This window comes from Camelina sativa, chromosome 7 (assembly GCF_000633955.1).
Source record: "Camelina sativa cultivar DH55 chromosome 7, Cs, whole genome shotgun sequence".
Lineage (NCBI taxonomy): Eukaryota > Viridiplantae > Streptophyta > Magnoliopsida > Brassicales > Brassicaceae > Camelina > Camelina sativa.
The window spans coordinates 31,646,064-31,672,755 of NC_025691.1; the positions used below are offsets into that span (position 1 = coordinate 31,646,064).

The window sequence follows — 26,692 nt, forward strand, 5'->3', positions numbered from 1 at the left end:
CAGAGATTTTAACATTGGATCTGTTTTCTCAGTTAGCACCCGTCCTCACAGGTTTGTTGGGGAGCAGGACTGAGAGGTAAATTATCTTATTATATATTTCCTTAACCTTAGATTTTTGTTTGATTTGAGTTTAAGATATAAAGTCATCTCCATGATTTGAGTTTTCTCATTTTGATGGAACGGAGGATGTCTTATCAGCAAACTTAACATGTGATTTCAAATTTGTATAGGCCTGTAAATGTCTCCTTGGAAATGCTCTTGAAGCTTGTAGCAGTGTTTGGTACAGTTATACAATCAACTGTTTCAGCACGACGAGTCGTTGGCGTTGATCTTCATGCGGAAGAAAGGTACTTGTAATTTCTGCTCCTCTTGTATATTTCATGCCACAAACCTTTTGCTACACTATTAGTAAAAAAACATTCGGGAAAAATGCAGGTTACAAATGTGCCAAAGTTGTTCTGCGGAATTGCAAAAGGTTCACAAGATTCTTCCACTACTCACAAGGTAAAAGAATAGTTGTAAAACATCTAAAACTTAGTTCTGAATCATCAATGGTCAAGTTCTGAACTGTTGATCAGTATTTGCTTTAGGTTTTCTAATGTTTTTTCGCTCTCTTTCATCTGAAAACAGGCGAGGTGGTCTCATAGCAAGAAAGGCTCAAGAACTAAACCTAGTTCTTCAAACACCTTAGCTCCAGATTCAGATTTTCAGATTCAGGCCTCTCTGTGACTTCTCCAATTTGTATATTATGAAGAAACTGTCTTCATGTTCCTTCAGGCGATTTTGCATCTGTTGCGTTGAAGACTCGCCGAACAGTCACAGTTTCTTGTGGCGGATTTTGCGCCTGGGAAGAACACTGCGAAAAATCGTATATGCTGTAAATCAATCTATGTCTGGGATTTAAAGTTGTTGTCCTTCTTTAGATTATAGATTCAGTGAATCTCAAATGTTTAGCGAAAATGGCAATTACAAACGTCTCTCTCTTCATGTGAATGTAATATGCAATCAATGAGAAGACACCATCAGTATATGAATATCATTTGGCAATTCTAGTACTTTTGTCCCCTGACTTATGTCTAATATTTGGAATTGGTCATGTGCCATTTGGAGGTTAAGAAAATAGACTTGTCAAAGATTGTTTTTTCATCTACCAAATGTGATAATGACATACATTTCCGATAGTGGTTAGTCTTCATGATTAGAGTCTTTGTTATTGAATATTTGGTGTTCATCATCCCAAAATCAGGAATTTTATTAACGAACTCGTCTGTTGATTTGGATTCCAATTAGTACTTTTAAAAATAGTTTAGGAAAATAAATACAATATGATGAGAGATTTTATATATATATTTAATTTAGCCGTTTTCTATAAAGATATTTACTTAAATTTTGTGTTAATGATGTATTGTTTTTTTTTACAACAGTGACTCAAACGAGTCAATGCTAAGGAAAATTGTTAACAAAAGTAACTAAAGGCGGAACTGAACGAACACGTCGAGCTAAATTATCTACTTTACTATTCTGAGTGCGAGAGACATAGACTAAGGAAAATGAAGTAAACTCATCTCTGTCCACCTGTATGTCCTCCAGATAAGGTGTGAAAGTTGGCCACTCGGAAGGCGAAGACACCATGTATTGATATCTTGCATTTTATTCGTTATATTATAGTATAATTTGTTTTTGTCAACATCATTCATTATATTATTCTCGGTGAAACTATCAATTCTAAAATCAGTTTTGGATTTTCATATAAAAAAACACCAATGTCTAAAAATAAAAACAAATTAGCTCCCAGTATTGGAGATAAATATTCTAACAAGTTGTGGTAATGACGAATAATAAATAAAAAGAAAAAGATAGAAAAATTCTGTTAAAATAAATTACTTTATTTAGGGACAAAAAAAACAAAGGCAAACAAATCTAGTCGTAAGTCTTTCGTTCATAAACAAACCAATCTTCATTCTTCTTATTTGGCTTTTGAACAAAACAAGAAAAATAATAAAACAAACAAACCACAACCATCAATTTCAATTTTCTTCCATTTCACAAAACGTCGAGCTTAAGCCTAGACCCTTCGTCAACCCTTTCTCTCCCTCCTCAGATTTTTTTTCTTTCTTACTAATTTTGAATTTTATTTTTTTCATCCCCATTTCTTGTCGGAATACAGCTTTTCGTGTAATAACCTCCGACACAAACCCACTCGAAACGGCTTTTACCTAGCTTCTTGTCTTATCATACCAGATTACCAAAAATAAAAATTAAACTTTTTTTTTTTTTTTTGGTTTCTTGGTTTGTTGTCTCTGTCTCTCTGTTTTGAGAATTGAGTGGTCGGAGAGAGAAAAATAGATTAGGTGGAATACGCTAACGTGCGCTGGGGGTGCGTAGTTTAATTTTGGGTTTTCTTTTTCAAAATCGAGAAGCGCGTAAGGGACACGCGTGATTGATTTTTTTTTTTCTTTATGGTTATGATGATGATGATGACGACGACGATGATGGAGACTGATTGGGGAACATGGGAGGAGCTTCTTCTCGGCGGTGCTGTTCTCCGTCACGGAACCGGTGATTGGACCGTTGTCGCCGACGAGCTCCGTTCTCATTCTCTTCCTGAGATTTTCACACCTGAGGTTTGGGGGTCTCTCTCAATCTCCTCATTTGCCCTTAAATTTCTAATTTAATTTTCCAAGTTTTCGATAAGATTAATGTCCGAATCCAAAAAAAAACAGTAGGTTAGGTCATTAGGCAAAATTTTATGTATTGTGAAATTAATTTTAATAATTAAAAAAAAATGATAAAAGCTGAAGGCAGAGAAGAAGAACAACAGTGTTGTTGTCGGTGGATTAAGAAGCATAGATTCATCACTTGTGTGTCAAGAAAGCTTTTAGGGTCAAAGTAAAATAAAGATTTTGTTCTTGTTAGACTACACTACTATTATGTGTATCTTCTCGAATTGGAAACTTAACCACATTGAATAATGCAAGATATTTGTAAAATGTCTTGTGGTTATTGTGATATTGCAGGCTGAGTTTGGTCAATTCTTGATATTTTTCTTATCTTTTGAATCTGCTTATTCCTATTTTTATTTGCAGATATGCAAGGCTAAGTACAAGGACTTGCGGAAACGTTATTTGGGATGCAAGTAAAAGATTTGTTTCTTCTTGTTAATACCGAACTTTTTGTGACCTATGATTTACCATAGTTTCCAAATGTTTATGTTCTTGTAGAGCTTGGTTTGAAGAGCTTAAGAAGAAACGAGTAGCTGAGCTTAAAGCAGCTTTACTAAAATCTGAAGACTCCATTGGGTTAGCATTTGTTTTCATATTTCTTTCTAATGACTTAAAACGTTTTCATGTCTTGGATTCAAAGGAAAAAACAGATTTTGAATGTTCTGTGATATTGTGTTTTTTAGGTCTTTGGAATCAAAGCTTCAGAGTCTGAAGTCAGAAAGTAACGATGAATGTCATCAAAACAATTATGATTCTAGCCGAACGTTATCACTCGAACCCTCTCCAAAGTCCGAGGGGGGAGGAGAATGCACGAGCAAAGACACATCCAAAGACTTGTCATCAGTCGGTAGTTTCACACAGCAAGAACTGATCACAGCAAACTGGTCACCGGAAGCCAAATCAGAAGCACCAGTAGTAGTAGTAGCAGTAGAGCAAGAGAAGACGAAAAACATATTACACAGCGACATTTTCGAATCAGTGTACGGAGGAGGACAAGTGCTTCCGAGTATGAGGAAGAAACGAGGCAAGAGAAAACGTAAAGATTGCAGTGTTGGTAAAGAAGTGACGGAAGTTAGCGCTGTGGAAGAAAGCGATTTGGTTGATACTTCTGCAGATATTGCTAGCGTTTCTAGGTGTAAAGAAGCTGCTTCTACTAGCAACAACAGTCAAAGCCGAGGTCATGGTTTATCTTTACCAAAGGATCTTATGAAGATATACAACACTATTGCACAGAACGAATGTGCACTTGTCTTCCGTAGACGGCTTGATAGCCAGGTGATGATCAGAATAATATGCTGAGCTTTTAGTCTTACCTTGAAACCGCCTTTTTCGCTTACTTCCTCTATTTTTTTTTTGGTACTGAACAGAAAAGAGGAAGATACAAGAAACTGGTACAGAGGCATATGGATTTAGACACAATACTATCAAGGATCAACGGTTGTTCGATATCTTCAGCTAAAGAGCTCTTTAGAGACTTTCTTTTGGTAGCGAATAACGCAGCCATATTTTACTCTAAGAACACTCGTGAGTACAAATCCGCGGTGTGCCTTAGAGACATTGTTACCAAGTCTCTGAGACACTATTTGACAGAAGATCATCTTCCTCATCGCAGCAGCATTACTACAACAAGCACAACAGAGGTTCCGGTTCTTCCTCAGAAATCTACATCTCCTGTTGTCCGAACGAGCCAAGCAGCTAAAAAACCAAGAACTGGCGCGCACCCTCTTAAGACTGTTGTGAAAGATATGGCAAAGACTTCAAGCAGGTAAGAAAAGGTCTGTTACGGATATACCAGTTTCTGCTGTGAAATCATCAGCTGCTGGTAAGAAAGGAACGGTGGTAGAGAGAAGAAAGGACGGTAGACAAGCAAATCGAGGAGTCGAGTCTACTGCATTGATGGGGAGAAAGCGGAACCGGGTTAGATGATTTTTATGAAGGGTTTGATTGATTGATATGTTGTTTGTAGTTAGGCAGAGAAAGCTTATTTGATGTTAGAAGTTCATATTTGTGTCAATATGATCTGCAGGCGTAGACAGTGATGAATCATGATCATTGGTAAAACTAATTGTTATAAAAAAATGTACATTAATCTTATTGTCACCTTTTGATTTGTTTACTAATCAATTAATCATATAGAAAATCATCAAACCAATATCAAAAACAGAGAGCTAATGAGTTTGGTTGTGTGCATCTTTCTTCAATATAAAAATCGACACAAAAAGAACGAGTTCGATAACCATCTTGAGTCAGAACTATATCATCACATTGACCACAACAACCCTCTTTTTATATGGCTCAGGTGTTTTTTTTGTTCAATCAAGTCTAACCCGTACGGTTTAGAGCTTTCAATGTACCTTTCAAATCTTACAATTAATGTAATACATAAATGTTGATGAAAAGTCTTGCTCCAAATCTAACTTTAGCTATAAAACAAAAAGACTACGAAGAGGTCCACGACATGCAATTTGATTGTTTTTTTCTTTTTCTTTTGACATTGTTATATAATAGTGTTTGGGGAACCAGGTCCACTCCAGCCGTCCGAAAAAAAAATACACTAGTCAAATCCTTTTGTAGACAAAGACGCCTTCATGCCCCTTTTCAGTTGATGAAATATCAAGTGTTTCCAACGGATTTATGATGAATTCATTACAATACGTTTCTTATAATGTATTTAAATGTATTAATTCGTATGGGATTCTATTGTTTTGGACCTATTAATCGAACAAAATACTTCTCAAACCAGTCATAAGAAATCGGTATAATATTGTTTTTCTTGAAAGTGTGCCTATATAATAATACCCCTAGGAATCGGTAGTCATGTATATAAAAAAAAATATACACTACTTGGTCGTTGTTGGTAGAAGTATAGAGTTGTGACCCAACTGTATAGAATTTATCAAGAAAAATTCTCCCATTATTTATAAATAGGCCCCATTTATGGATAATCATGTTCGATCGATATGTTCACTAAAAAAGTAATCTCCGATCATCAAGTCTTATTCTCCTGATCAGCCACCCAAGGTTATATTCATTTCTCTATCCTTTCCCAATGCAGATATCTTGTAAATTGATTTAGCTCTAAAATCTTATATATTCTGAATTTCTGGTTCAAATTGTTTTAACGTAAACATCATGAGCATATTTTCAAGAACTTATACAACATCATGAATTGAACCTCTCTTTCCTCGGTGATCTCCTTCCTTCAACATTTGAACTTATTAGATTCTTGTCGACGTGAAAGGTTATTAAAATTCATAAAATTATTAAAGAAACATATGTGGGAAATAATGAAATTCCTCCATTTATGAATTAGATTCTAATCAATTTGGCGATGGAACAAAGATTGGAAGCGGTAGGTAGTACAAAAGGCTTTACATTCGATGATGGATCTGACCATGACGGTATTTCCAAGATTTTTGTTGGAGGTGGTCGTCAAGGCATTAACTACATGGAGTTTGAATATGTAAAGAATGGACTGCTAAAATTTGGTACACTCGTTGGTCGTCGACATAAAGGTTTCATTGAGACGGTATGTCTCTGGTGTGTACTAAACTAAACTTATATTACTCGGTTTTATATATGTGAATAGTACTAATTAATTTTTAATCCTTTTATCAAATCTTTTTTTTAGTTTGAGATTAACCATCTCAACAATGAATACCTCGAATCTGTAGAAGGTTACTACGACCACGAATCTGGTTACATTCAAGGACTTCAATTCAAAACCAATTTTAGGATTTCGGAATTGATCGGATATGACAAGGGTAACAAGTTTACACTTGAAGTCGAGGGAAAAAATATTACTGGTTTTCATGGACATATGAGGAACAGAAACATCATCTCCCTTGGAGCATACTTCACTTGGAATTATCCGAATAAATTGAAAGCAAAAGGTAGCAAGGGAGGCTATAAGTGGGATGATGGAGCTGACCATGACGGTGTAGCAAAAATTTATGTACGAGGTGGTTTTGAAGGCATTCAGTACATCAAATTTGATTACGTCAATAGTGGAAAACCTGAAGAAGGATCAATTCACGGTTTCTCGGGTAGCGGTTTCACGCAAACGGTATAAATACAAAGATGTTCCCAACTTTTGTTATTGACTATATTGCTAATATCCTTTTGTGTTCAACAATTCTTTTTCTTTTTTTTTCCTTGCAGTTTGAGATCAACTATCTTTACAATGAACACCTAGTATATGTAGAGGGTTACTATGATTTCACATCTGGTGTTATTCAATCACTTCGATTTACAACCAACTTTAGGGCTTCAGAGATATTTGGGTATGAAAAGGGTAAGAAGTTTTTACTTGGAGAGAAAGGTAAAAGAATCATTGGCTTCCATGGATATGCTAACAAGAATCTCAACTCTCTTGGAGCATATTTCACAACGGTTCCCATTACCAAATCAGAATGCCACGGTGGTATTGGAGGCCTACCTTGGGATGATGGTGTCTTTGAAAGCATTAGAACGGTGTATGTTAGTTATAATAACACTAACATAAAATGTATCACATTTCACTACCACAACCGTACAGTTGTAGAGCGTCAACACGGTTGGCAGAGCATACAAGACGAAGGAGAAGAAGAAGAGGTTATAGATTCTAAAAACACAAAATATTTTATTCATTGACTATAAAACATTGAGTAGTCTCTTATTGTAAGCATGATTCTATTGCAGTTTGAGCTCGACTATCCAAATGAGTTGATCACATATGTGGAGGGGACTTTCAAAAGCTTTGGGGCTGGCGAGATCAGGGTCACGTCATTGATTTTCAAATCATCCGAAGGGAGAACCTCTCCAACATTTGGAACCGTGTCTGGTAATAAATTTGTGTTGGAGAACAAAGGATGTGCTATCGTTGGGTTCCATGGACGACATAGTGATCGTGATCTCGTTGCTATTGGAGCGTACTATAGTCAGATACCTCCTCCTACAGCAGAGAAACTACGACCACAAGGTGGTTGTCGAGGAGGTTCATGGGACGATGGTGTTTACGATAATGTAAGAAAGATATATGTAGGACAATGCGAAAGTGGTATCGCATTCCTCAAGTTTGTATATGATAAGGACACTCGGATGGTTATTGGAGACGATCATGGAAACAAAACACCACTTGATATCAAAGAGGTGATTAACTAACTATTACTTCACATATAGATTTTTGGCAGTTTACATTTTACATGAAGATATTTTTTTTGGCAGTTTGACGTAGAATATCCAAGTGAGTACATTACGGCGGTGGATGGTTGTTACGACAAAGTAATTGGAAGTGAAGTCGAAGTTATAACCATGCTTAGGTTTAAGACGAACAAACGAACATCTATAACAGTTGGATTCAAATCTAGCTCAAGTTTTCTACTCTACAAAGTAGGATACAAAATTGTTGGATTCCATGGAAAAGCAAGTGACATGATTAATCAACTTGGAGTCCATGTTATGCCCTTTACAGAGTGATCATCTTATAGTCTCCATTGTTGTCATAATTATGCCATCTCTCATGTAATAACAATCACCTTGTGAATTATTGTCTTTTTTATTATTATTCACTAAATACTAATTCGTTTATATTCGCAATAATTTTCTTCTTGTTTGGATTTCACTTAATCAATGCCGTAGACATCTGATATCGAAAATATCTTTTTTTTTTAGACAAAGAAATTTCTAAAACAAACTAAAACGAGAGTTTGCATCTGTTCCATTTTTCCTTTCCTAATTGTAAACCAATATTGTTTGTGCTAGTCAATATCTTCGTATTAGTAGTACATCAGAGTTTTTAATAGTTTTTATATTTTCTTCTTCACTTGGCATCTGAGAGTACTAACGGAACAACTTAAAAGACTCGCAACATATAACTCAACGTAGTTTTTAGCCACAATTATGTTGTTCCGTGTATCATGAATCAACTAGCATATAGGTTTAATCTACGTAAGATTAATAATTTGTGTTTGTATTGTTGCACGATATGCGGGTCTTCTTCATCTAGTTGTTAAAAAAATAGTGTTTGAGGAACTAATCCAGCCGTCCATAAAATACAAAAGTCAAACCCTTTGTAAGCAAAGACGCCTTCATGCCTATTTTCAACTGATTTTAGAGTCTCTAATGAATTCCTTTTACAATACTTTTTTTGTAACGTGGCTTTATTGTAATTTTCTGTTATGAATTTTAATTAACACGTATATAAACTTGGTCGTTGTTAGTTGTGACCCTGCAGTACTTGTATATATGTATATAGAATTTATCAAGAAAAATCCTCCATGGATTATAACCATTTTCGACTCTTCACCAAAGCAATCTCCGTTCATCAAGTCTACTTCTCCTGATCAGCCACCAAGGTTATATTTTCTCTTAATGCAGACTTCTTTATTGTTTCAGCTGTAACATCTTAGATATTCTGAATCTCTGGTCCAAATTAGTTAATGTAAATTCAAATATATAAGCATATATATGTTTGAAAATTTGTATAAATTCAACATAATATGTTGCTGATTAAACATCTTTCCTCTGAATCCTCAATGATCTTCCTTCAAACTTAAAACCTATAATTGGATACTTTTTGTGTTGTGAAAGAGTATTAAATTCCCTAGATAATTAAAGAAACACATGTGGGAAATTACCCAATTTGTTGAGTTGATAATTAAGCGTACTACTCTATGCCTGTTAGATCTAAATTAGTTGGACATGGCACAAAGATTGGAAGTGATTGGCAGCACAAATGGATTTATCTTCGATGATGGATTTGACCATGACGATGTTGCCATGATTTTTGCTAGAGTTGGTCTTCATGGCATTGATTACTTGGACTTTACATATGTTAAGAGTGGAGAGTTGAAATTTGGAGTACCCGTTGGTAGCGGTCAAGGTTTACATGAGACGGTATACTAAACTTAACTTCCATTAATCGGTTTTAAGTACGTGAATCGTATTTAATTTTTTTATAATTTTTTTTTTTCAGTTTCACATTAACAATGACAACAATGAACACCTCAAAACTGTAGAGGTTTACTACGACTGTAAATCTGGTTATATCAAAGGACTTCAATTCAAAACCAATTTCAGGATTTCAGAACTGATTGGATATGAAAAGGGTGACAAGTTTACACTTGCAGTTGAGGGAAAGAATATCAATGGTTTTCATGGATATTTGAGGAACGGTTACATCGTCTCCCTTGGAGCATATTTTACTTTGAATCATCATCCTAATAAGTTGGAAGGGGAATGCAGTAAGAGAGGCAATCAGTGGGATGATGGAGCTGACCATGAGGGTATAGCAAAGATTCATGTACGAGGTGGTTTTGAAGGCATTCAATATATCAAATTTGATTATGTCAAGCGTGGAAAACCCAAAGATGGGGCAATCCATGGTCTCTTGGGTAGCGGTTTTACACAGACGGTACATAATGCATGAAGTTCTTTTTATTATTGACTTAATTATTAATCTTTATGTGCTTACACATTTTTTAATTTTTTTTTTTTTTTTTGGCAGTTCAAGATCAATTATCTCTACGATGAACATCTATTATATGTAGACGGTTACTACGACGTTGCATCTGGTGTTATCCAATCTCTTCAATTCAAAACTAACTTCAGGACTTCAGAGGTGATGGGATATGAAAAGGGTAAGAAGTTTTCACTAGGAGAGAAGGGCGAAAAAATCACGGGCTTTCATGGATACGCTGACAAGAATCTCAACTCTCTTGAAGCATATGTCACAACTATTCTAACTCTTAGAACAAATTGCCATGGTGGTACTGGAGGCATATCTTGGGATGATGATGGTTTCGAAAGCTTAAGAAAAGTGTACGTTAGTTTTAATAAGAATAACATAAAAAGTATCACATTTCACTACCACAATCACAATGACACAGTTGTAGGGTGTCAACATGGGTGGGAAAGTATACAAGAAGAAGAAGAAGAAGAAGAAGAAGAGGTTTGAATCCCGTATACTCGAAATATATTCATAGGGTAGAAGATATTGATTAGTGTTTTATGAGATGTCTCATTCTATTGCAGTTTGAGCTTGACTATCCAAATGAATTGATCACATGTGTGGAGGGGACTTTCAAAAGATTTGGGCCTAGCGAGATGAGGATTACGTCATTGATTTTCAAGTCATCCCAAGGCAGAACTTCTCCGACATTTGGAATCGTGTCTGGTACCAAATTCGTGTTGGAGTACAGAGGTTGTGCAGTGGTTGGGTTTTATGGATGTCATGATGACCGTGATCTTGTTGCTATTGGTGCATACTTTTATATGATGCCTCCTCCTACTGCAGAGAAACTGCGACCACAAAGTGGTTGTCGAGGAGAGTCATGGGACGATGGTGTTTACGATAATGTTAGAAAGATATATGTAGGACAATGCGAAAATGGTATCGCATTCCTCAAGTTTGTGTACGATAAGGACACTCGGATGGTTATTGGAGACGATCATGGAAACAAAACACCACTTGATATCAAAGAGGTGATAACTATTACTTCACAGTTTTTTTTTTTTTTTTTAAACTATTACTTTACAGTTTTTGTTATTTTTGTGGCAGGATACATTTTATTGTGTTTATACTTTACATATATTAAGATATTCTTTAATTTGGCAGTTTGATGTGGAATATCCAAGTGAATACATTACGGCCGTGGATGGTTGTTACGACAAAGTAATTGGAAGTGAAGTGGGAGTTATAACTATGCTTAGGTTTAAGACGAACAAACGAACATCTATATCCGTTGGATTCAAATCTAGCTCAAGCTTTCTACTCTACAAAGTCGGCTACAAAATTGTTGGATTCCATGGAAAAGCAAGTGACATGATCAATCATCTTGGAGTCCATGTTGTCCCCCTCACCGAGTAATCATCTTCTAATCTCCATTGTTGTCATAATTATGCAATCTCTCTCGTGTGTGATAACAATTACCCTGAGAATTATTATTTTTAAGAATTGACTTAATACCTCGTTTGTATTCGTAATATATATATTTTTTTTCTTGTTTTGATTTAACTTATTCAGTGCTATAGAAATCAGAAATAGTAAAAAACAAATAAAACAGACTACAACAAAGTATTATATTGCATTTGTTTCATATGTATTGCACAATAATTTGATTCCTTTTTTCTTTTGCAATAATTTGATTCCATTTGTGCAATAATTTAAGTTAATTAAACATCAAAGGATAATTTAGTTTATTATTCAAAATAAAAAAGAAGGATAATTTAGTTTAGATATTAGTTTGAAACATTTCACCAGTTGTCTGGACGAGTCAGACGGTATTTCTTAAATTTATTGGAAGGAAAAAGATAAAACGATAAATGGGAATTTCCTTTTTGCTGTCCAAAAAAAAATCTTGGGAAAGAAAAAAAAAATTTCTCCGGAAATTATATCATACAAATTTATCTGCAAAACCTTAAACAAAAATATCAAAGAAAACAAAACAATTTATTTATATTAGTATTATTCATAAGAAAACCTTTAAAACTTAAAAATTTTAAATAACATGAATAGAAAGGTTTTTTAAAAAAATTAAGAAAAAAGTGTGGTTTAAAAAAAAAGAGTTAAACTTTTAAGTTATGTATGTATTGCATGTTGGACCTAGAACACCTCTTACAGACCACAAAGAATATGGACCGGATGTTGTATCCGGTTTGCTTACACAAATTTAAAATTCAACACCTTAAAAACCCAAAAAAAAAAAAAGTATAAAATCCGTAAAAAAAAAAGTTTAAAAAGCTGAAATAAAAAACGTTAAAAAAAGCTAAAGAAAAAAAACGCTAATACGTTTAAAAAACATTGGTACTTTCCAACAATCGGGCCTTCAGGAAAGCCCACTATTGTGAAAGCATAATGGATTAGCTTTTATTTATAGGAGTTATGGGTTAGTATCTGTTTATTATATTTCCGATGTGGGACTTGGCTAATTTTTAAAACGTATTGGGCTTTTATTCGATCAAAGAGGCTTTATGGCGGCGATAATCTAGTAACAAGATCAAGGAAGAAGATAGGGTTATTCAGACTATTCCAATAATAGAGAAGCTCTTCCATGTCCATCAAATCATCAATTTTCCCATCTTCAACGACCATATGGATCATATATTGCTATTTGATAATATTGATCTTAAAATATCATTCTCTCAGGAATAAATGTAGGTAATGACCAAAATTTAAATTACTAACATGTTATTCGAAATTAGCAAAATATGTAGTAGATGCAAAACAGTATCTCAATTCAATATAATAAGCCAAGAATGGTTTAATCCCGGTTTAGGATTTAGCATCTCTGAGTTAACAAACTTTGGACAAACGTGAAAAAACAAAAGCCAATCGGAATGGAGCTAGCCTATAAGTAATAAGTCATGTTCTAGTTGAACAACCCGAGGAAGTAGAAAACTTTATTGGTTGGCTTTGGATTTGGAGTTGCTTTAGTTGCAAACCACAGACACACACACTCACACACTTGTGTTCTGTTTCTTATTGAAAGTTGTTGTAAACTAATACTAATAATTGAGGATTAATCGCAAAACATGGAAAATACATTTATTTCGTTATAAATAATAAAAATATTATTCCTCTAATTCTCGTATTTGGTCGCAGAATCCAACTTAATAAAAACAACTAAATTAAATTATTATTTTTTTAGGAAGAGAGAGAGAGAGATAGATTCAGCAGATGACACGAATCACTCCACCATAGCTTCTTTTTTTTTTTTTCGATTCCGCGTAGTAGTAGAGAACATTGTTGTTGGGTTTGGTTTCGATCGGTTTCTAGAAACTGGTTTTGGTAAAAAAATCTCAGCGTTTAAAGTGAACACACTTTACTCTCTCTCTCTCTAAACGTATCTTCTTGGTTTCCATCTACCAACTGGGTTTGCTTCATTACAGTGATTCTTCAATCTTCAAGGTTCAGATATCTCTCTTAAGCCCTAAGGTTTGTTTTTTTTTCTTGCTTCTTTACTCTGTTTCTTTGTTTTGTTGTCTCATGGCTTAATTAAAAAGATCCCATCTTTGAAAGTTATTACACCGTCATTTTAAATTGTTGAACAGTTCGTGTGACCAGATTTCTTCCTAAATATAACCTTATTAATTTGGTAATTAATGTGTAACCAAATCTTACTTTTTTTTTTCTCTTTAATTTAATTATCATTACTAGTATTTAGAGTTGTATTTACTTTGCCTAGATCTGGAGAAGCAACAAAAAGAAATCCAAGAAAATTTATAATTCCAATTTTGAAAACGCTTTTGTCTTTTTATTAATACGAATCCTTCCTTAGCCGTTTCGCTTTCACAGTGGCCCAGATTGTGTTCGTCTGTATCTGGGCGTGTATGAGTATACACTCTGAAAGGAGCCATCTTTGTGTTTCTCTTTTAAGTTATTATCTTCTTCTAATCTATCATTGTTCCGGAGAGAAATTATCTCCTTTTTTTATTGTATTAGATTATAAAGTTTCGATTTTTATTTTGCTATATGGACGTCTGATTCTTGTGTTTCTCGTGTAGATTTCTCAGAAAGACACACATTCTTGCATGTGCGTAGATCAGGTTTATATAGAGAAACTGAGATTTTGGTGAAGGTTTGAATTGGTTTCTTTGATTCTCTGTTCTTGTGAAGGGAAGAACAACACAAAAGACGGTGGCTTTGGTGAGTTATTTCTGATTGCTTAAAGATTTTGAATTGCCTTTTTGTTTTTTTTGTATGGAATTTGATGAATTTTGATGTTCATGTAGCTCGGTAAATAGATTATGGAACATGATTTACCGTCTATTAAATCATGGAAGTCACTTGTGAAGAGAAGAAACAATGCTCAAGATGGGGTAAAGCTTTTCTTTTTTGCTCTATAGATCTCGGTTACTTCAAATTGTGATACCCCGGTTAGTGCGGATTTTGATTTTGATATGGGGATGATGGAAATTTGCAGGGTAAATCATCGTGGAAGATGAAGCCAGTTATGGCACTCATGTGTACAGTACTTTTGATCTTTTGGTATAAGACCACTAATATCCAATATGAACAGACAGAGGTATTGTGGAAGAGCTCAATTTGATTTCTTTCAAAAAAGAAGTTTTAAATGTTTTGATGTATAACTCCTTTGTTTGGTATATGCTTTACTTAGATAGAAGAAACAGATTATCCATTTGAGATGGCAAAGGTAACATTTTGAATCTCTTTGTTTCTTCTGTTTGATGCATTTTGCTGGTTTAAAGTTGATGTGTGAGTTTCCTATTCCGTGATTGTTCAGGAATCTGAACCGGTCAGTGAAAAGTTGAAAGGTTTGCCTTTTGGTATCATGCAACCTAGATCAGATTTGGAGTTAAAGCCACTTTGGTCAAGTAGTAGTTTGAGGTCAAAGGTTAGATTTTTCTGTAATATTAAAGTTAGATAGAGGAATCAAATATATTTGTTGCTAGAGTAATTTACTGATCTCTGTTGTTGTCTTACAAATAGAGCGGCGAATTGACCAACCGTAACTTGTTGGCAATGCCAGTAGGACTTAAGCAAAAGGATAATGTTGACGCTGTTGTAAAGAAGGTAAGCATGCTTTGTCTATTTATGTCAGTGACATAAACAAGGCTTGTGGAATAGTTTCTGTTCTAATGTTAGTGTCTTTGTTGTATTCAGTTCCTTCCGGCAAATTTCACTGTAATTCTATTTCATTATGACGGAAACATGGATCAATGGTGGGATCTAGAGTGGAGCTCGAAAGCCATACACATAGTTGCACATAACCAGACAAAATGGTATTTAACATGTATTTGATATAAAATCTATTAAGATCAACTATAGCCATAGGTTGTACTATGTATAGCTTTGTAACAATGGTTTTGTTCAAAAACTTTTATTTTACTCAGGTGGTTCGCAAAACGATTTCTCCATCCTGATATTGTCTCCACATATGATTATGTTTTTCTTTGGGATGAAGATCTTGGAGTGGAAAATTTCAATCCACAAAGGTTTATTTTCATTTTCCCCTTCACTTGTAGATTTTTACAACCTATAAAGGTATAATCTTGGAGAGCCTTTTCTAAACAAGTCTCTCTGCAGGTACCTGAGGATAGTTAAATCAGCAGGACTGGAGATATCTCAACCAGCCTTGCACCCAAATTCAACTGAAGTTCACCATAGACTTACAGTCCGGTCTAGAACAAAAACATTTCATAGGTGAGTTCCTGTGAACCACTTGTTAAGGACTTCTCTTGGTTATTTGTGTGTTTTAAGTACTTAATATCAAATGGTTACAATAACTGCAGACGAGTGTACGACAGTAGGGGAAATATGAAGTGCTCAAATGCTAGCGAAGGGCCTCCCTGCACCGGGTAAAATTTCTTAAGTAACATAACAATATAAGACTTCTCTATATACCAAGACACAGACATTAATGTCATTGTTTCTCTCTTTTTCCAGATTTGTTGAAGGAATGGCTCCAGTGTTTTCAAGATCTGCCTGGTTTTGCACTTGGAATCTAATACAAGTATTTTTACACAAGATAATCTGTTTACTTATAATGCAATTGCATTCAACTTCTTGTTGATTATTTGCGGTTTGCAGAATGATCTGGTTCATGGTTGGGGAATGGATATGAAAATTGGATACTGTGCTCAGGTAAAGTCCCAGTTTCTTGTTTTCTTCTTCTTTAAGACCTCACAACATCGCTAGCATTCATTAGCATTGTGACCTGATTGCATTCTCTAGATGAATCGGTTTAAAATGATATTATATAGGGTGACCGTAGCAAGAAAGTAGGCATTGTCGATAGCGAATATATCTTTCATCAAGGCATTCAAACACTAGGTGGAAGTGGTGATCCTGATAAGAAGGTTAGATACTCTTCACTTCCCCCTCCATCTTCTCCTTGTATAATACCAAATACTGAATAATCTCTCTTCCTAATTATTACAGAACTCAGCTCGCAGTGGTGTGACTCGGGTAAGCACTATCTTTAACATTCAATTCCTCATTTCTTGACTGTAAAATAAACAGACATCTCACAACTTTGGTCACCTTTTTTTTTTTTATAAACAGAAACGAGGCTCTCCGACTTTTGATTCTAGAACAGAGGTGAGTTTATTTCCCATGACGAAACTGGTTTTGTCCATAGAGCAGGAGTGTGATTTGTGTGTGTTTTGTAAGCAGATACGGAGGCAATCAACATGGGAGCTTCGAACTTTTAAAGAACGGTGGAACCAAGCTGTTGCAGAAGACAAAAATTGGGTGGACCGGTCTTCATCGACTCGGAATAGAAATGGTAACAACCGGAGATTAAAAAGAAGTAGTGTGATTCCAAGTTTAGTGCAGAGGAAAGCTGAAGAGACTACAACATAAAAAATAAAAAAAATAAAAACACATACAGTTTCTACTCAGATTAAATATAGAAAAGTTTCTGTTTTTTTTGGGCTCTCATTGTTATATATAAGTGATAAGTCAATAGTTTGATCATTTTACTCTCCTTGATTAGTGTAGTTCTTCATGGTCTTCTTCTTTAGATGTGGTTTGGTCTCTCTCCATCTTTGATTAATTCCTATTCTTTTAGGCTTTAGCATGTTTTCATGGAAAAAAGGGGTCATATTAAAATCGGTTTTAAAAAAATATACATTTAGGGATAAAGTTAAAAAAAAAAAAAATCTCAATAAACTCTCTTTTTCTTTGTGGATATAAACGTTAAGAAAATATCACACTAAAGGTTCTCTCCATCATTTTCACATTGACAAAAAAACATATATATAAGGCAAAGACAGCCAAATTTAATGGTTTTGTAATAATTGTTATTAAAATTTGAACTGTGTTTTCTATATTTCTCTATTAATTAAAAGGACAACTAAAATGGATTTTTTAAGAAAAAAACATTTTGTGATGGACTTTTCAAATGTTCTTAGAAGCAGACAAGATCATTGACCAAAAGAAGGACAATTTCAATTCTTCCTATGTACTCATTAGAAAATTCAAATTATTTGAAACTTGAGTCGTTGAATAATTATATATATATATATAAAAGGTACTAATTAATTTTTGCTTAATAAATTAATTTACAACTAATAAAATATTGAAATATTAAGTGTAAAGTACTAAGGAAGACTGCTGTCAAAAAAAAAAAATACTAAGGAAGATTAAAAAATAAAATCAGATCAGATTACAGGTGATTAACATTTAACAGTATAAACCCAAAATATATTATTTACTAATTTAATAAGACACGCTTTTGTGTAATTAATATATGTCTGCATATAAGCTTTGTCTTCAACGTTCGGCTATTCCTCGGTCCGTGCTCAAGATCTTAGATCGATCTCTAAAGTCTTCTTCTTCTTCAGATATCTATCTAGCACGTTGAATCGTCTGAAGCTTTAATCTTACATAGCCATGGCTAATCGTTATGATCCAAATCCTTTCGCTGAAGAAGAAGAAGTCAATCCTTTCGCTGTAAGCTTTTTTTGACTTTTGGGATTTTAACTCGTAAAAACTACAACTTTAATCGCTCTTCCATCTATGGGTTTTTCGAATTGAATCTTGTAAAAAAATTATTAGGTTTTTTTTTACTTAGGGTTTAAGTTTTTGTTGTTGATTAGATAAATTGTCTCCACTGGTTTGTGTACTTGTAACTTAGATTCTGAAACTGGGTTCAACGAAATTGAGGTTTATATGAGATTTTGTAATGAAAGATTTGATAAAGTTTCTACCTTTGTATCGAAATCTATACGTTTTTGGTTAATTAATTAAGTATTGTTCTTGGGGGTTTGTTATGCTTTTCTTAAACTGATTTGTGAATCCAATTATGTTGTTTTTAGAATCCTAAAGGTGTTCCGCCTGCATCGAATTCGAGACTTTCACCTTTGCCTCCGGAGCCAGTTGGATTCGATTATGGTCGTACAGTAGACATTCCTCTTGACAGACCTGGTGGTACACAGGTTGGTTAGAGATTTTTATTAGATGTGTTTTTTTTTGTGATTAGGTTGTGGATCTTGGAGTTAGTAGTGATAATGTTTTGTGACTTGTTGGGAATCCAGGATTTGAAGAAGAAAGAGAAAGAACTTCAGGCCAAAGAAGCTGAGCTAAGAAGACGGGAGCAGGTATATTGACTGCTATAATTAGTTAAAAGATAAAAGCTTTGACTTAACCACTATAAGCCTTCTCCTTCGTTTTGATCTTTTTCTCAGTTTTTGTTCTTTTTAAAGCTCTATGAATTAAAAAGACTGGAGACTTTGACTCTTGTTTTAAAGAATTGTAATCTTTAGATAGCTCTTTGCAATGGTTCAGACATGATTGTTATTAGTTTTGTATCCTGGATTACATTTTTAAACCTTTTGAAATTTGCATTACCTAGTAACTGTGTTGTTATTCATTTGAATGTTTTATTTTGTGGTTCTATGTAGGACCTCAAACGGAAAGAAGATGCTGCTGCACGAGGTACTGCAATATACTCTTTTCAAGCCTTTCTTTGTTTCCCAGCTGTGTCCTTGACGATTTCAACGTGTTGTTAACTGTTTTAACTTAGATATGTTTTTTCTCTATCGAAGTCATTAATTTTGTGGTTCTCTCTATGCAGCTGGAATTGTTATCGAAGTGAAAAACTGGCCGCCGTTCTTCCCTATTATACACCATGACATTGCAAATGAAATTCCAGTTCATCTCCAAAGACTACAATATGTTACTTTTGCAACCTATTTGGGTACATATTTTGTTGTCCTAAGTTAACATTTTTCATATGATACAAATTCTTACTCTTTTCTGCTTTTGTATTCAAGTTAAAGGGATCAAATTTGTTTCTATACTCGTTACTTCTTTATTCATTTATTTGACACACATGTAATTCATGTTTGGCAGGTTTGGTTCTTTGTCTTTTCTGGAATATCATTGCCGTTACTACAGCTTGGATCAAAGGAGAAGGTTTGTTTTTAAGTCTATTTCAAAGTTTGCTCGTTCTCCTCTAGGATTTCTTAACTGATATGTCTTGGCTTTAACAAGAGTTTGGTTTTATGTCTTGCAGGAGTGACGATATGGCTTCTTGCTGTAATTTACTTCATAGCTGGTGTGCCAGGAGGCTATGTGTTATGGTATCGGCCACTCTACCGTGCCTTCAGGTTTCTTACTTGGATTCTTCTACTTTCAAAGTCTAGATTTGTTGTTCAGAATATTATGTTACTGAGTTTATCACATTTTTTTATGAATATTTGCAGAACTGATAGTGCATTGAGCTTTGGATGGTTTTTCTTGTTCTACATGGTGAGCGATGATTAGCTTCTATGTTTTTTTTCTTACATCTATGGTTTTTTCTTACATTTAGTTCTGACACCTTGTTCTTGCTGCAGCTCCACATTGCTTTCTGCGTCTTTGCTGCAGTTGCCCCACCTGTCGTCTTCAAAGGAAAATCTCTTGCGTAAGTTTCTTTTTTTATAGAACTCTCTAAACGATTGAAGATTGATCTTGTCACTGTGTATGGTAATCTTTATGTTCCAAATCTTTATCGCATGCTCAAAAAAACATCGGAATCTTGATAACCATTCTGGTACCTGTTACTGGCATACTCCACTAAATAATAGCTGCATAAGTAGTTGTTATCAGTGTTTGGAAAATTCTCTAACCTTATTTTGTAATCGATCTTTCTTTCTTGTAACAGTGGGATCTTACCTGCAATAGATGTCTTAAGCGGTCAAGCAATTGTTGGGGTAAGCTCTCTCTCACCCTTTGATGATCTTCAAGGATCTTTAAAACAGTTCTAAGATTAAAGCCTGAAAGCATGATCTGATCATATGGATCAATGATCTGATATGTGTTCTGTTTACAGATATTCTACTTCATTGGATTTGGATTTTTCTGCCTCGAATCAGTGGTTAGCATATGGGTTATTCAGGTCTCTCTTCTACTCCCATCACTAATATATCAGTCTTTGAACATGGTTTTATACATCTGTAATCGTTTTCTAACATTTGGATTTTGGGATGGATTCGTTTTGTTTGAGCAGCAAGTGTATATGTTCTTCCGAGGCAGCGGGAAACAAGATCAAATGAGACGGGAAGCGGCAAGAGGAGCTTTAAGAGCCGCTGTTTGAGAGCTCTCCTTGTAAAATTCTTGGTTTGTGTACTTAATCTTCACTGTTACTTTCATTTTTCAGATTCTGCCTTTCTCTCTCTCTCCCTCTCTGCTGTAAACCAAAAAAAAAGATTCAATTTTTCCTTGTACCTTTATCTCATGTAAATTTGTTTGTTCAAAAGTGAGAGTTCAGATTCATACCATTTTGGGATTATATTAGTTTTTATGAGAACCCGTCTTTATGTGTTGCGTTTGTGTTTCTATATCACATTATTGGCTAGTGGCTATTTAACATTTCTATAATCTTGGATTAGTTTTTTACATGTCATAGAGATTAGTCTGAATAAAGTTTTGTATCCACTGATGTTTACTACAGAGTCTACAGTTTTGGACATTTTTGGTTAAAGTAGCCAACCATATGATATATCATTTATTGTAAGATAAATTAAAACATACCAAATCGAGAAAGATTGAAAAGACTATATAAGAATATATTTATATAAATAAACATTTACCACGACATTCACATTTTCAACAATAAGCCACACACTTCTTCTTACAATCAATGGTGCAACTACCGCCTCCACCACCACCACCGTATCCTTTGCCAGAGCGGCTAAAAGATTTGAAACACTTGGCAGGACAGGTCAGCTTCTTCATGTGACAGTGACCTTTCTCTTTACACACCACGGTTGGTCTCACCACACCTCCTTTGCTATATCCCCCACTAGGTCCACCGAAACCACCGCCGTATCCTCCACCCATGTTTCCCCAATCTTTTCCACTGAAACCTGGTAAACCAAAACCGGTTCCTGGTTCGGTTCCAGGTCCAAAGTATCCCCCAGATGATCCATAGCCCTTGTCATTCTTGTTATTATTATTACCTTTGGAGTTTTTCTTGAGTTGATCCGAGTACGCTCCGGTTGATGATTCGGGTCGGGTCGGGCGTGAATGGGAGAGTGTAAGTGTGAGAAGCAAAATCATGAAGAGGAAACTGAGTTTTGTATTCATTCTTTTGTGTAAAAGTTGGATTTGGTTTTCTTGATTCAGTGGTTCGTGAAGTAAAGAGAAATGTTTATTTATAGAGAAAAATGTTTTATATGTTTTGTTATATGTAAAGGATTTTGTAGTTGTTTGTTTATAAGGGAATTATATTAGCTACAAAGTGCATTAATTGGTTTCGAGGAGGAGTTGGGTGATAGTTGAAATAAAGTCAGCATTATATGAATAGACGAACTTGACTTTTTGCACTAGAAAATTTTGTTTTGAGTTTTGATAGCGGTGGACACTCGGGCTTGGTAATGGTTCGGTTTTTAATTGGTTTTGTAGAATTTTTTTTGTTAGTTTGGTATAGGTTTATGGTTTTATTAGTTCAGTGGACATTAATTCTATGATTGGTAACCCTAGCAAAAGAAATAGTAGAATTTACAAAAAACAAAATAGAAAACAACAATCTCCATGAACAAGCTAGATATTCTGCTCTAAAATTACAAGATCAAGAAATATATGTGAGAGAGAATATGAAGATACATGAATTCATGATACCATTTCAGAATTTAAAGTAACTAATAAGGAAAAATAAATATATACTTGAAAAAGAAAATAAAATAATTTGTTGGAAAAAAAAAGATAGAATAATTTTAAAATAAAAAAAAAGTTTAAACAGGGAAAAGGAATAAATGACTCATGTCTCTATCTCAAAGTCATACTCTCTCTTAGAAATAACCCGAATCTGGTCGGTCCATTCTCATGATGGTCTTACTGCAATTTGGCAAATACAAACCCAAAATACACTATTGCAGACGACAGATGTGCGTGCCGATAGATAATTTTCCCACTTCACGTAGACATAACAGAAAGTGCCATTAAGTTCCTCAACTATCATCTATTTACTTTTAGTTTTTTTTTAACAAACTTTGTTTTCTATCTATAAGTATTTGAATTTTCAATCCAACTAATTTTCCAGAGTATATATGATATAATTAAAACCATTTAACGTATGTTAGAATCATTCCAACTAATTTTCCATATTTGAGTAGTTTAGTGGTTGGTGTTCTTGTACATGCATGACACACCACTAATTGTCGTATTATCTTTTATCATATATTGTTTTCGAAATTATAGTTGATGGGAGTTGAATTTTGTTTTCGACGATATAAAAATTTAAACCTTTTTTTGTTTTACATTATATAAAAACCTTTCTTTTGTGTTTTTATTCTAAGAAAAGTCTAATTGAGAAAGAAAATTCATTCACAAGCAAACCCCACCTGTCTACAAGGTGTATTTAGTTTACCCACCGTATTCCATGAAACTGATTTTTCATATGCACCTATCGTATTTTTCTTTAATTTTTGGTCGTTTAAATCCTTGTATATTTCTGTATTTTTTCTAAGAAGACTGTCCAAATTATAAACAAGTTCAAATCTTTGAAAAATCATTGTATATTTGTTTTAGATAAATGTCGAATGGTTGTGACAACAAAAATAATATTATCCTATACATAATTATATCATAGTTATTTGTTAGAAAGAGGTTCTCTATCATAATGCTAGATGAGATTCACTGAACAAATACATCAATTCCAATTATAGTTACGATGCTATTATACAATGCAAAAAAAAAATCATATATTCAAATACAGTAGATGAGTATACGAGATCTACCTAACTAAAATCAATGTGTATGGGGTTCATATTGCCGGATATATCTATGTATTTGTTAGACTTATCTTTATGCTTTGGAAAGTATTATTCGGATTGAATGGCAATGCTCTTACACAATTAGTTTATATCATATTAAAGAAAAAAATATGGTGAATTATTAGATATTCATATTAAGAGAATAATAAAGATAGAAAACAAGAATACATTGCCTGAAAAAAAAAATCGTCCAAAAACGTTTGTATATGGTTCTTTAAAACTCTTTCATGCATGTCCACAACTAAATCTCTATATCTTACGAGTGTGTGCATATATATATATATATATAGTATAGATCAAGTAAGTAGTCATGAAAGTTAGTTAGAGACGGAAGTTAGTCGGTTTTGATATGCGCGATTGTGACAACAGAGTTTGGAAGCTAAGTTGATGAAATAAAAGTGTTTACACTTTAACAAACTCTTAAAAAATTACTCATTTACAAGAAACCTTACCACAATTTACGTGGTACTGCAATACAACCAATTAAATCCAAATTGAACTTTTATAAAAAAATTCCAAAGTTTTATATTTCCACGTTAGATATAAATTTAAAATGGTCATGTCTATGAATTTAAATTTAAAATGTTCAAAATTTATATGAACAAATTGTGTAGAACAATCATAGCAAATTAGCAATACTTGGGTTGGCTTTGGCATAATACAATAACAAGTAACAACCAAGTGTATATATTCAATTAATATATCTTTTTTTTTTTTGTCAAACCAACACATTAATATTTACAAACCAAATTTATAGCTGACCAAAATTATACACACATTCACACAAACAAAAACAAAAAAAAAAAAAACCCCTTCAAAGCATTGACTATAAAATCCTCAAGCTTCACAAATTTAATCAACAGATTTTTTTCTTTCACTGTAATTTTTTTTTGACATCTAACTAATCTTCTTTTTCTATTTTTTTTCCTAATTTTACTGTGTATAAAAAAGAGCCAATAAAAAAATTTAAACGAAGATTAAAAAAAAAAAGCAGTAAAAAAGAAGAAGAAGAAGAAGAAGCTTAAACCCCACGGCTAGTTATCTCTTTGTACTGTCTGAGCGACTCCATCCTCTGCAACTTCATCTCCTCATTAATCTTCTTTATAAACGCTTCAACTCGCCGATTCAACTCGTCCTGACTCAGCGACGGCTCTTTCCTCATCTTCGCCGTCTCTAACGACTGGTAATAATTAGTTCTGTCCCTAAACGTCTCCGATTTCTTATAAACCGGTTTCGCCTCGCCGTCAATACCACCACCGCCGGAATCTCTACGGCTAAACGTATCAGATCTCCGGTATAACTTACTCTTCTCTTCCGTTATCATCTTCCACGTGTTCTCCAACGTCTCGTTCCCCTTCTTCGGCTTCGTCACTCTCAAAGCTCTCCCACCTGAATTAAACAAAGGAATAATTATATTAAATTACGAATTTACCCTTTGGTCCACCGACGCGTGTTCTCGACGCCAGTTTTGAATTTTCAATCTACCTAACCGTTTTTTTTTGGTTTAACATGACGTCATCATCATCTTCTTCCTCTGTTTTTTTTTTAATTTGTTAAAAGTGAAAGAATCAAATCAGTACCTTCTTGGCTTGCTTTCATCAATTTCCGGTGACCGATCCTTGAAGCAACCAGAGGCTTCTCCATCGGAGGAGGAAGATTCTCTGATTCGATCATCCTCGGCGGAAGACGATTCTGATTAAAATTTGACGGCGGTACGAAATCGGATTTAACCAGATCTAAATTCTCCACCATAATCACACTCTTAAGCTCCTTCTTAATTTCATCCTCCTCCGCCGTCGCCTTCGCCGCATCTGTAATCTCCTCCTCCTTCTCCTCAACCGCCTTCAATTCCAGCTCCTCCGCCTCCGGATTCGCCACAACGAAACCAAAATGCGCACCGGTATCCAAATCCTTAACCTCCAACATCCGCGGAGGAGCTTGATGTTGAGTCACACTCAGCTCCTCCGTCTGGATCTTATAACCACCACCACCGCCGCCACCGTATACAACGATCTCATCTTCTTCTTCATGACGGTCATGGTGGCTTCGGTAATACTTTGAAGAAGCAACGATAGTGATGATGATTCCGTTTGTCACGACGTACAAATACGGAGGTTTCAGCCACGACAACAAGGACCTCCATAAGATCGGAGCTTGCGACACGGAGAAATCAACAGCTACAGGTACAGAGACTTTAAGTAACGTAACAACGGATGCGACGCCGCTAGAGAGTAGCACCGCCTTGATCGTCATCATCCACGAAACCATTTTTTCCGATCCGAAGCTTTTTAGTCTCTCTCTCTTTTTAAGGATTGTGAGTGGTTCGTATGGGTATGTGTGTACGGTACACGCTTCACCATCATTGTTCTCAATTTATATAGGGAGGGAAGTAGCGTATGATTCGATATCCGCCGTTAGATTTACGCTAACTTAGATGGACGGTTAGGATTTATGGAGAGTGATGGCCACATGGGTCCGGTTTAATCCACCCGATTTTTTTTTAATTTACATTATCGTCGGATAATTTAACGATGACCATGGAACTAATTATCTGTTACGTGTAAAAATATATGTGTGTAATAAATACTTGATGTATCATGTTTTGTTACACTTTTTTTTTAGGGTTTCAATGTTTGATAACTCTTGAAAGTTACTGGTGAGATTCATAAGGATATTCTAATTTTCAGTATGAGGATATTAATATCAAACTAGAAAAGAATGATTGTTTAAGCTACGAAAGTCAATCAAGAATTCTAGATTACATAAATAGCAAACCCACTTTTTTGTGTCAATTTTTAATCCAACGGATGAGATTAGTTCTACTTTTAATCCAACGGTTTAAAATTATTAATCGTGTCTTTTCGTCGCACCCCCATCTTTCAAAAATCACACCTCTTAGTCTTTGCATCTCTTTGTTGTACCTTCTGGTTTCAAAAATCACATCCATTAATTTTTACACCTTTTAAATCACACATCTTAGTCTTTGCATCTCTTTATTGTACCTCCTGGTTTCAAAAATCACATCTATTAATTTTTACACCTTTTAAATCACACCTCCTTAGTCTTTGCATCTCTTTGTTATACCTCATGGTTTCAAAAATACATCCATTAATTTTTACACCTTTTAATTTCACACATCTATGTGTTACACCTCTTTGTTGTACCTCCATGTTTCACATCTATTAATTTTTACACATTTATATAATAGCAAACCCACTTTTTTGTGTCAACTTTTAATCCAACGGATGAGATTAGTTCTACTTTTA

The 26,692-nt window shown here is 34.4% G+C and overlaps 7 protein-coding genes and 1 pseudogene across 10 annotated transcripts in view; 6 read left to right on the forward strand and 2 right to left on the reverse strand.

Moving 5' to 3' along the window:
• LOC104703716 (katanin p80 WD40 repeat-containing subunit B1 homolog) overlaps nucleotides 1-1,055 on the forward strand; it is a 7,452-nt gene extending 6,397 nt beyond the window's left edge. For both annotated transcript variants that reach the window (XM_010419786.2, XM_010419787.2), the window contains exons 15-18: nucleotides 6-76; nucleotides 231-347; nucleotides 436-504; nucleotides 631-1,055. In XM_010419786.2, coding sequence (XP_010418088.1) covers nucleotides 6-76; nucleotides 231-347; nucleotides 436-504; nucleotides 631-691 — 318 coding nt within the window. In that variant the 3' untranslated portion in view covers nucleotides 692-1,055. The remainder of the gene's footprint in view (nucleotides 1-5; nucleotides 77-230; nucleotides 348-435; nucleotides 505-630) is intronic.
• LOC104703717 lies at nucleotides 1,867-4,817 on the forward strand (annotated as a pseudogene).
• Nucleotides 6,055-8,180, forward strand: LOC104703718 (jacalin-related lectin 14-like). The gene is made up of 5 exons (XM_010419789.1): nucleotides 6,055-6,252; nucleotides 6,355-6,789; nucleotides 6,885-7,316; nucleotides 7,404-7,853; nucleotides 7,929-8,180. Exons 1-5 carry the CDS (start codon nucleotides 6,055-6,057, stop codon nucleotides 8,178-8,180), a joined length of 1,767 nt encoding a protein of 588 aa, XP_010418091.1.
• On the forward strand, nucleotides 8,988-11,657 carry LOC104703719 (jacalin-related lectin 14-like). Its single transcript, XM_010419790.1, has 6 exons — nucleotides 8,988-9,058; nucleotides 9,388-9,599; nucleotides 9,679-10,116; nucleotides 10,210-10,653; nucleotides 10,737-11,186; nucleotides 11,320-11,657. The coding sequence occupies exons 2-6, from the start codon at nucleotides 9,405-9,407 to the stop codon at nucleotides 11,569-11,571; spliced, it is 1,779 nt and encodes a 592-aa protein (XP_010418092.1). The 5' UTR covers nucleotides 8,988-9,058; nucleotides 9,388-9,404; the 3' UTR covers nucleotides 11,572-11,657.
• LOC104703720 lies at nucleotides 13,301-17,152 on the forward strand. 3 transcript variants are annotated; one of them, XM_010419791.2, is made up of 17 exons: nucleotides 13,301-13,638; nucleotides 14,208-14,349; nucleotides 14,436-14,522; nucleotides 14,627-14,728; nucleotides 14,822-14,857; nucleotides 14,948-15,058; nucleotides 15,154-15,237; nucleotides 15,328-15,446; nucleotides 15,558-15,659; nucleotides 15,751-15,867; nucleotides 15,957-16,022; nucleotides 16,111-16,177; nucleotides 16,255-16,308; nucleotides 16,428-16,523; nucleotides 16,606-16,632; nucleotides 16,729-16,764; nucleotides 16,840-17,152. In XM_010419791.2, the coding sequence occupies exons 3-17, from the start codon at nucleotides 14,451-14,453 to the stop codon at nucleotides 17,026-17,028; spliced, it is 1,278 nt and encodes a 425-aa protein (XP_010418093.1). In that variant the 5' UTR covers nucleotides 13,301-13,638; nucleotides 14,208-14,349; nucleotides 14,436-14,450; the 3' UTR covers nucleotides 17,029-17,152. The 3 variants fall into 3 exon arrangements, 2 of the variants coding, with proteins under 2 accessions (XP_010418093.1, XP_010418094.1); XM_010419792.2 differs by lacking the exon at nucleotides 13,301-13,638 and adding an exon at nucleotides 13,922-14,079; XR_002032891.1 differs by lacking the exons at nucleotides 16,606-16,632; nucleotides 16,729-16,764; nucleotides 16,840-17,152 and having other exon boundaries at nucleotides 13,302-13,638; nucleotides 16,111-16,152; nucleotides 16,428-16,443.
• On the forward strand, nucleotides 17,912-20,975 carry LOC104703721 (secretory carrier-associated membrane protein 3). The gene is made up of 12 exons (XM_010419793.2): nucleotides 17,912-18,120; nucleotides 18,486-18,605; nucleotides 18,705-18,767; nucleotides 19,071-19,104; nucleotides 19,244-19,366; nucleotides 19,522-19,584; nucleotides 19,685-19,778; nucleotides 19,875-19,920; nucleotides 20,007-20,074; nucleotides 20,315-20,363; nucleotides 20,483-20,548; nucleotides 20,660-20,975. The coding sequence occupies exons 1-12, from the start codon at nucleotides 18,061-18,063 to the stop codon at nucleotides 20,744-20,746; spliced, it is 873 nt and encodes a 290-aa protein (XP_010418095.1). The 5' UTR covers nucleotides 17,912-18,060; the 3' UTR covers nucleotides 20,747-20,975.
• Nucleotides 21,205-21,854, reverse strand: LOC104703722 (glycine-rich protein 2-like). The gene has a single exon (XM_010419794.2). The coding sequence runs from the start codon at nucleotides 21,736-21,738 to the stop codon at nucleotides 21,259-21,261; it is 480 nt and encodes a 159-aa protein (XP_010418096.1). The 5' UTR covers nucleotides 21,739-21,854; the 3' UTR covers nucleotides 21,205-21,258.
• On the reverse strand, nucleotides 24,091-25,777 carry LOC104703723. Its single transcript, XM_010419795.2, has 2 exons — nucleotides 25,007-25,777; nucleotides 24,091-24,815 (listed from the first exon to the last, which is right to left on the reverse strand). Exons 1-2 carry the CDS (start codon nucleotides 25,692-25,694, stop codon nucleotides 24,448-24,450), a joined length of 1,056 nt encoding a protein of 351 aa, XP_010418097.1. The 5' UTR covers nucleotides 25,695-25,777; the 3' UTR covers nucleotides 24,091-24,447.

Bases quoted from the DNA above. Each gene is read 5' to 3' on its own strand.
- LOC104703718 (XM_010419789.1), top strand. From the start codon at position 6,055: ATGGAACAAAGATTGGAAGCGGTAGGTAGTACAAAAGGCTTTACATTC. The intron at 6,790-6,884 runs GTATAAATACAA...TTTTCCTTGCAG, and splicing joins GTAGCGGTTTCACGCAAACG to TTTGAGATCAACTATCTTTA. The intron at 7,317-7,403 runs GTTATAGATTCT...ATTCTATTGCAG, and splicing joins ACGAAGGAGAAGAAGAAGAG to TTTGAGCTCGACTATCCAAA.
- LOC104703719 (XM_010419790.1), top strand. From the start codon at position 9,405: ATGGCACAAAGATTGGAAGTGATTGGCAGCACAAATGGATTTATCTTC. The intron at 10,117-10,209 runs GTACATAATGCA...TTTTTTTGGCAG, and splicing joins GTAGCGGTTTTACACAGACG to TTCAAGATCAATTATCTCTA. The intron at 10,654-10,736 runs GTTTGAATCCCG...ATTCTATTGCAG, and splicing joins AAGAAGAAGAAGAAGAAGAG to TTTGAGCTTGACTATCCAAA.
- LOC104703720 (XM_010419791.2), top strand. From the start codon at position 14,451: ATGGAACATGATTTACCGTCTATTAAATCATGGAAGTCACTTGTGAAG. The intron at 15,660-15,750 runs GTTTATTTTCAT...GTCTCTCTGCAG, and splicing joins GAAAATTTCAATCCACAAAG to GTACCTGAGGATAGTTAAAT. The intron at 16,309-16,427 runs GTAAAGTCCCAG...GATATTATATAG, and splicing joins AAATTGGATACTGTGCTCAG to GGTGACCGTAGCAAGAAAGT.
- LOC104703721 (XM_010419793.2), top strand. From the start codon at position 18,061: ATGGCTAATCGTTATGATCCAAATCCTTTCGCTGAAGAAGAAGAAGTC. The intron at 19,367-19,521 runs GTACATATTTTG...CATGTTTGGCAG, and splicing joins TACTTTTGCAACCTATTTGG to GTTTGGTTCTTTGTCTTTTC. The intron at 19,779-19,874 runs GTTTCTTACTTG...GAATATTTGCAG, and splicing joins CCACTCTACCGTGCCTTCAG to AACTGATAGTGCATTGAGCT.
- LOC104703722 (XM_010419794.2), bottom strand. From the start codon at position 21,738: ATGAATACAAAACTCAGTTTCCTCTTCATGATTTTGCTTCTCACACTT.
- LOC104703723 (XM_010419795.2), bottom strand. From the start codon at position 25,694: ATGGTTTCGTGGATGATGACGATCAAGGCGGTGCTACTCTCTAGCGGC. The intron at 24,816-25,006 runs GTACTGATTTGA...TGTTTAATTCAG, and splicing joins GATGAAAGCAAGCCAAGAAG to GTGGGAGAGCTTTGAGAGTG.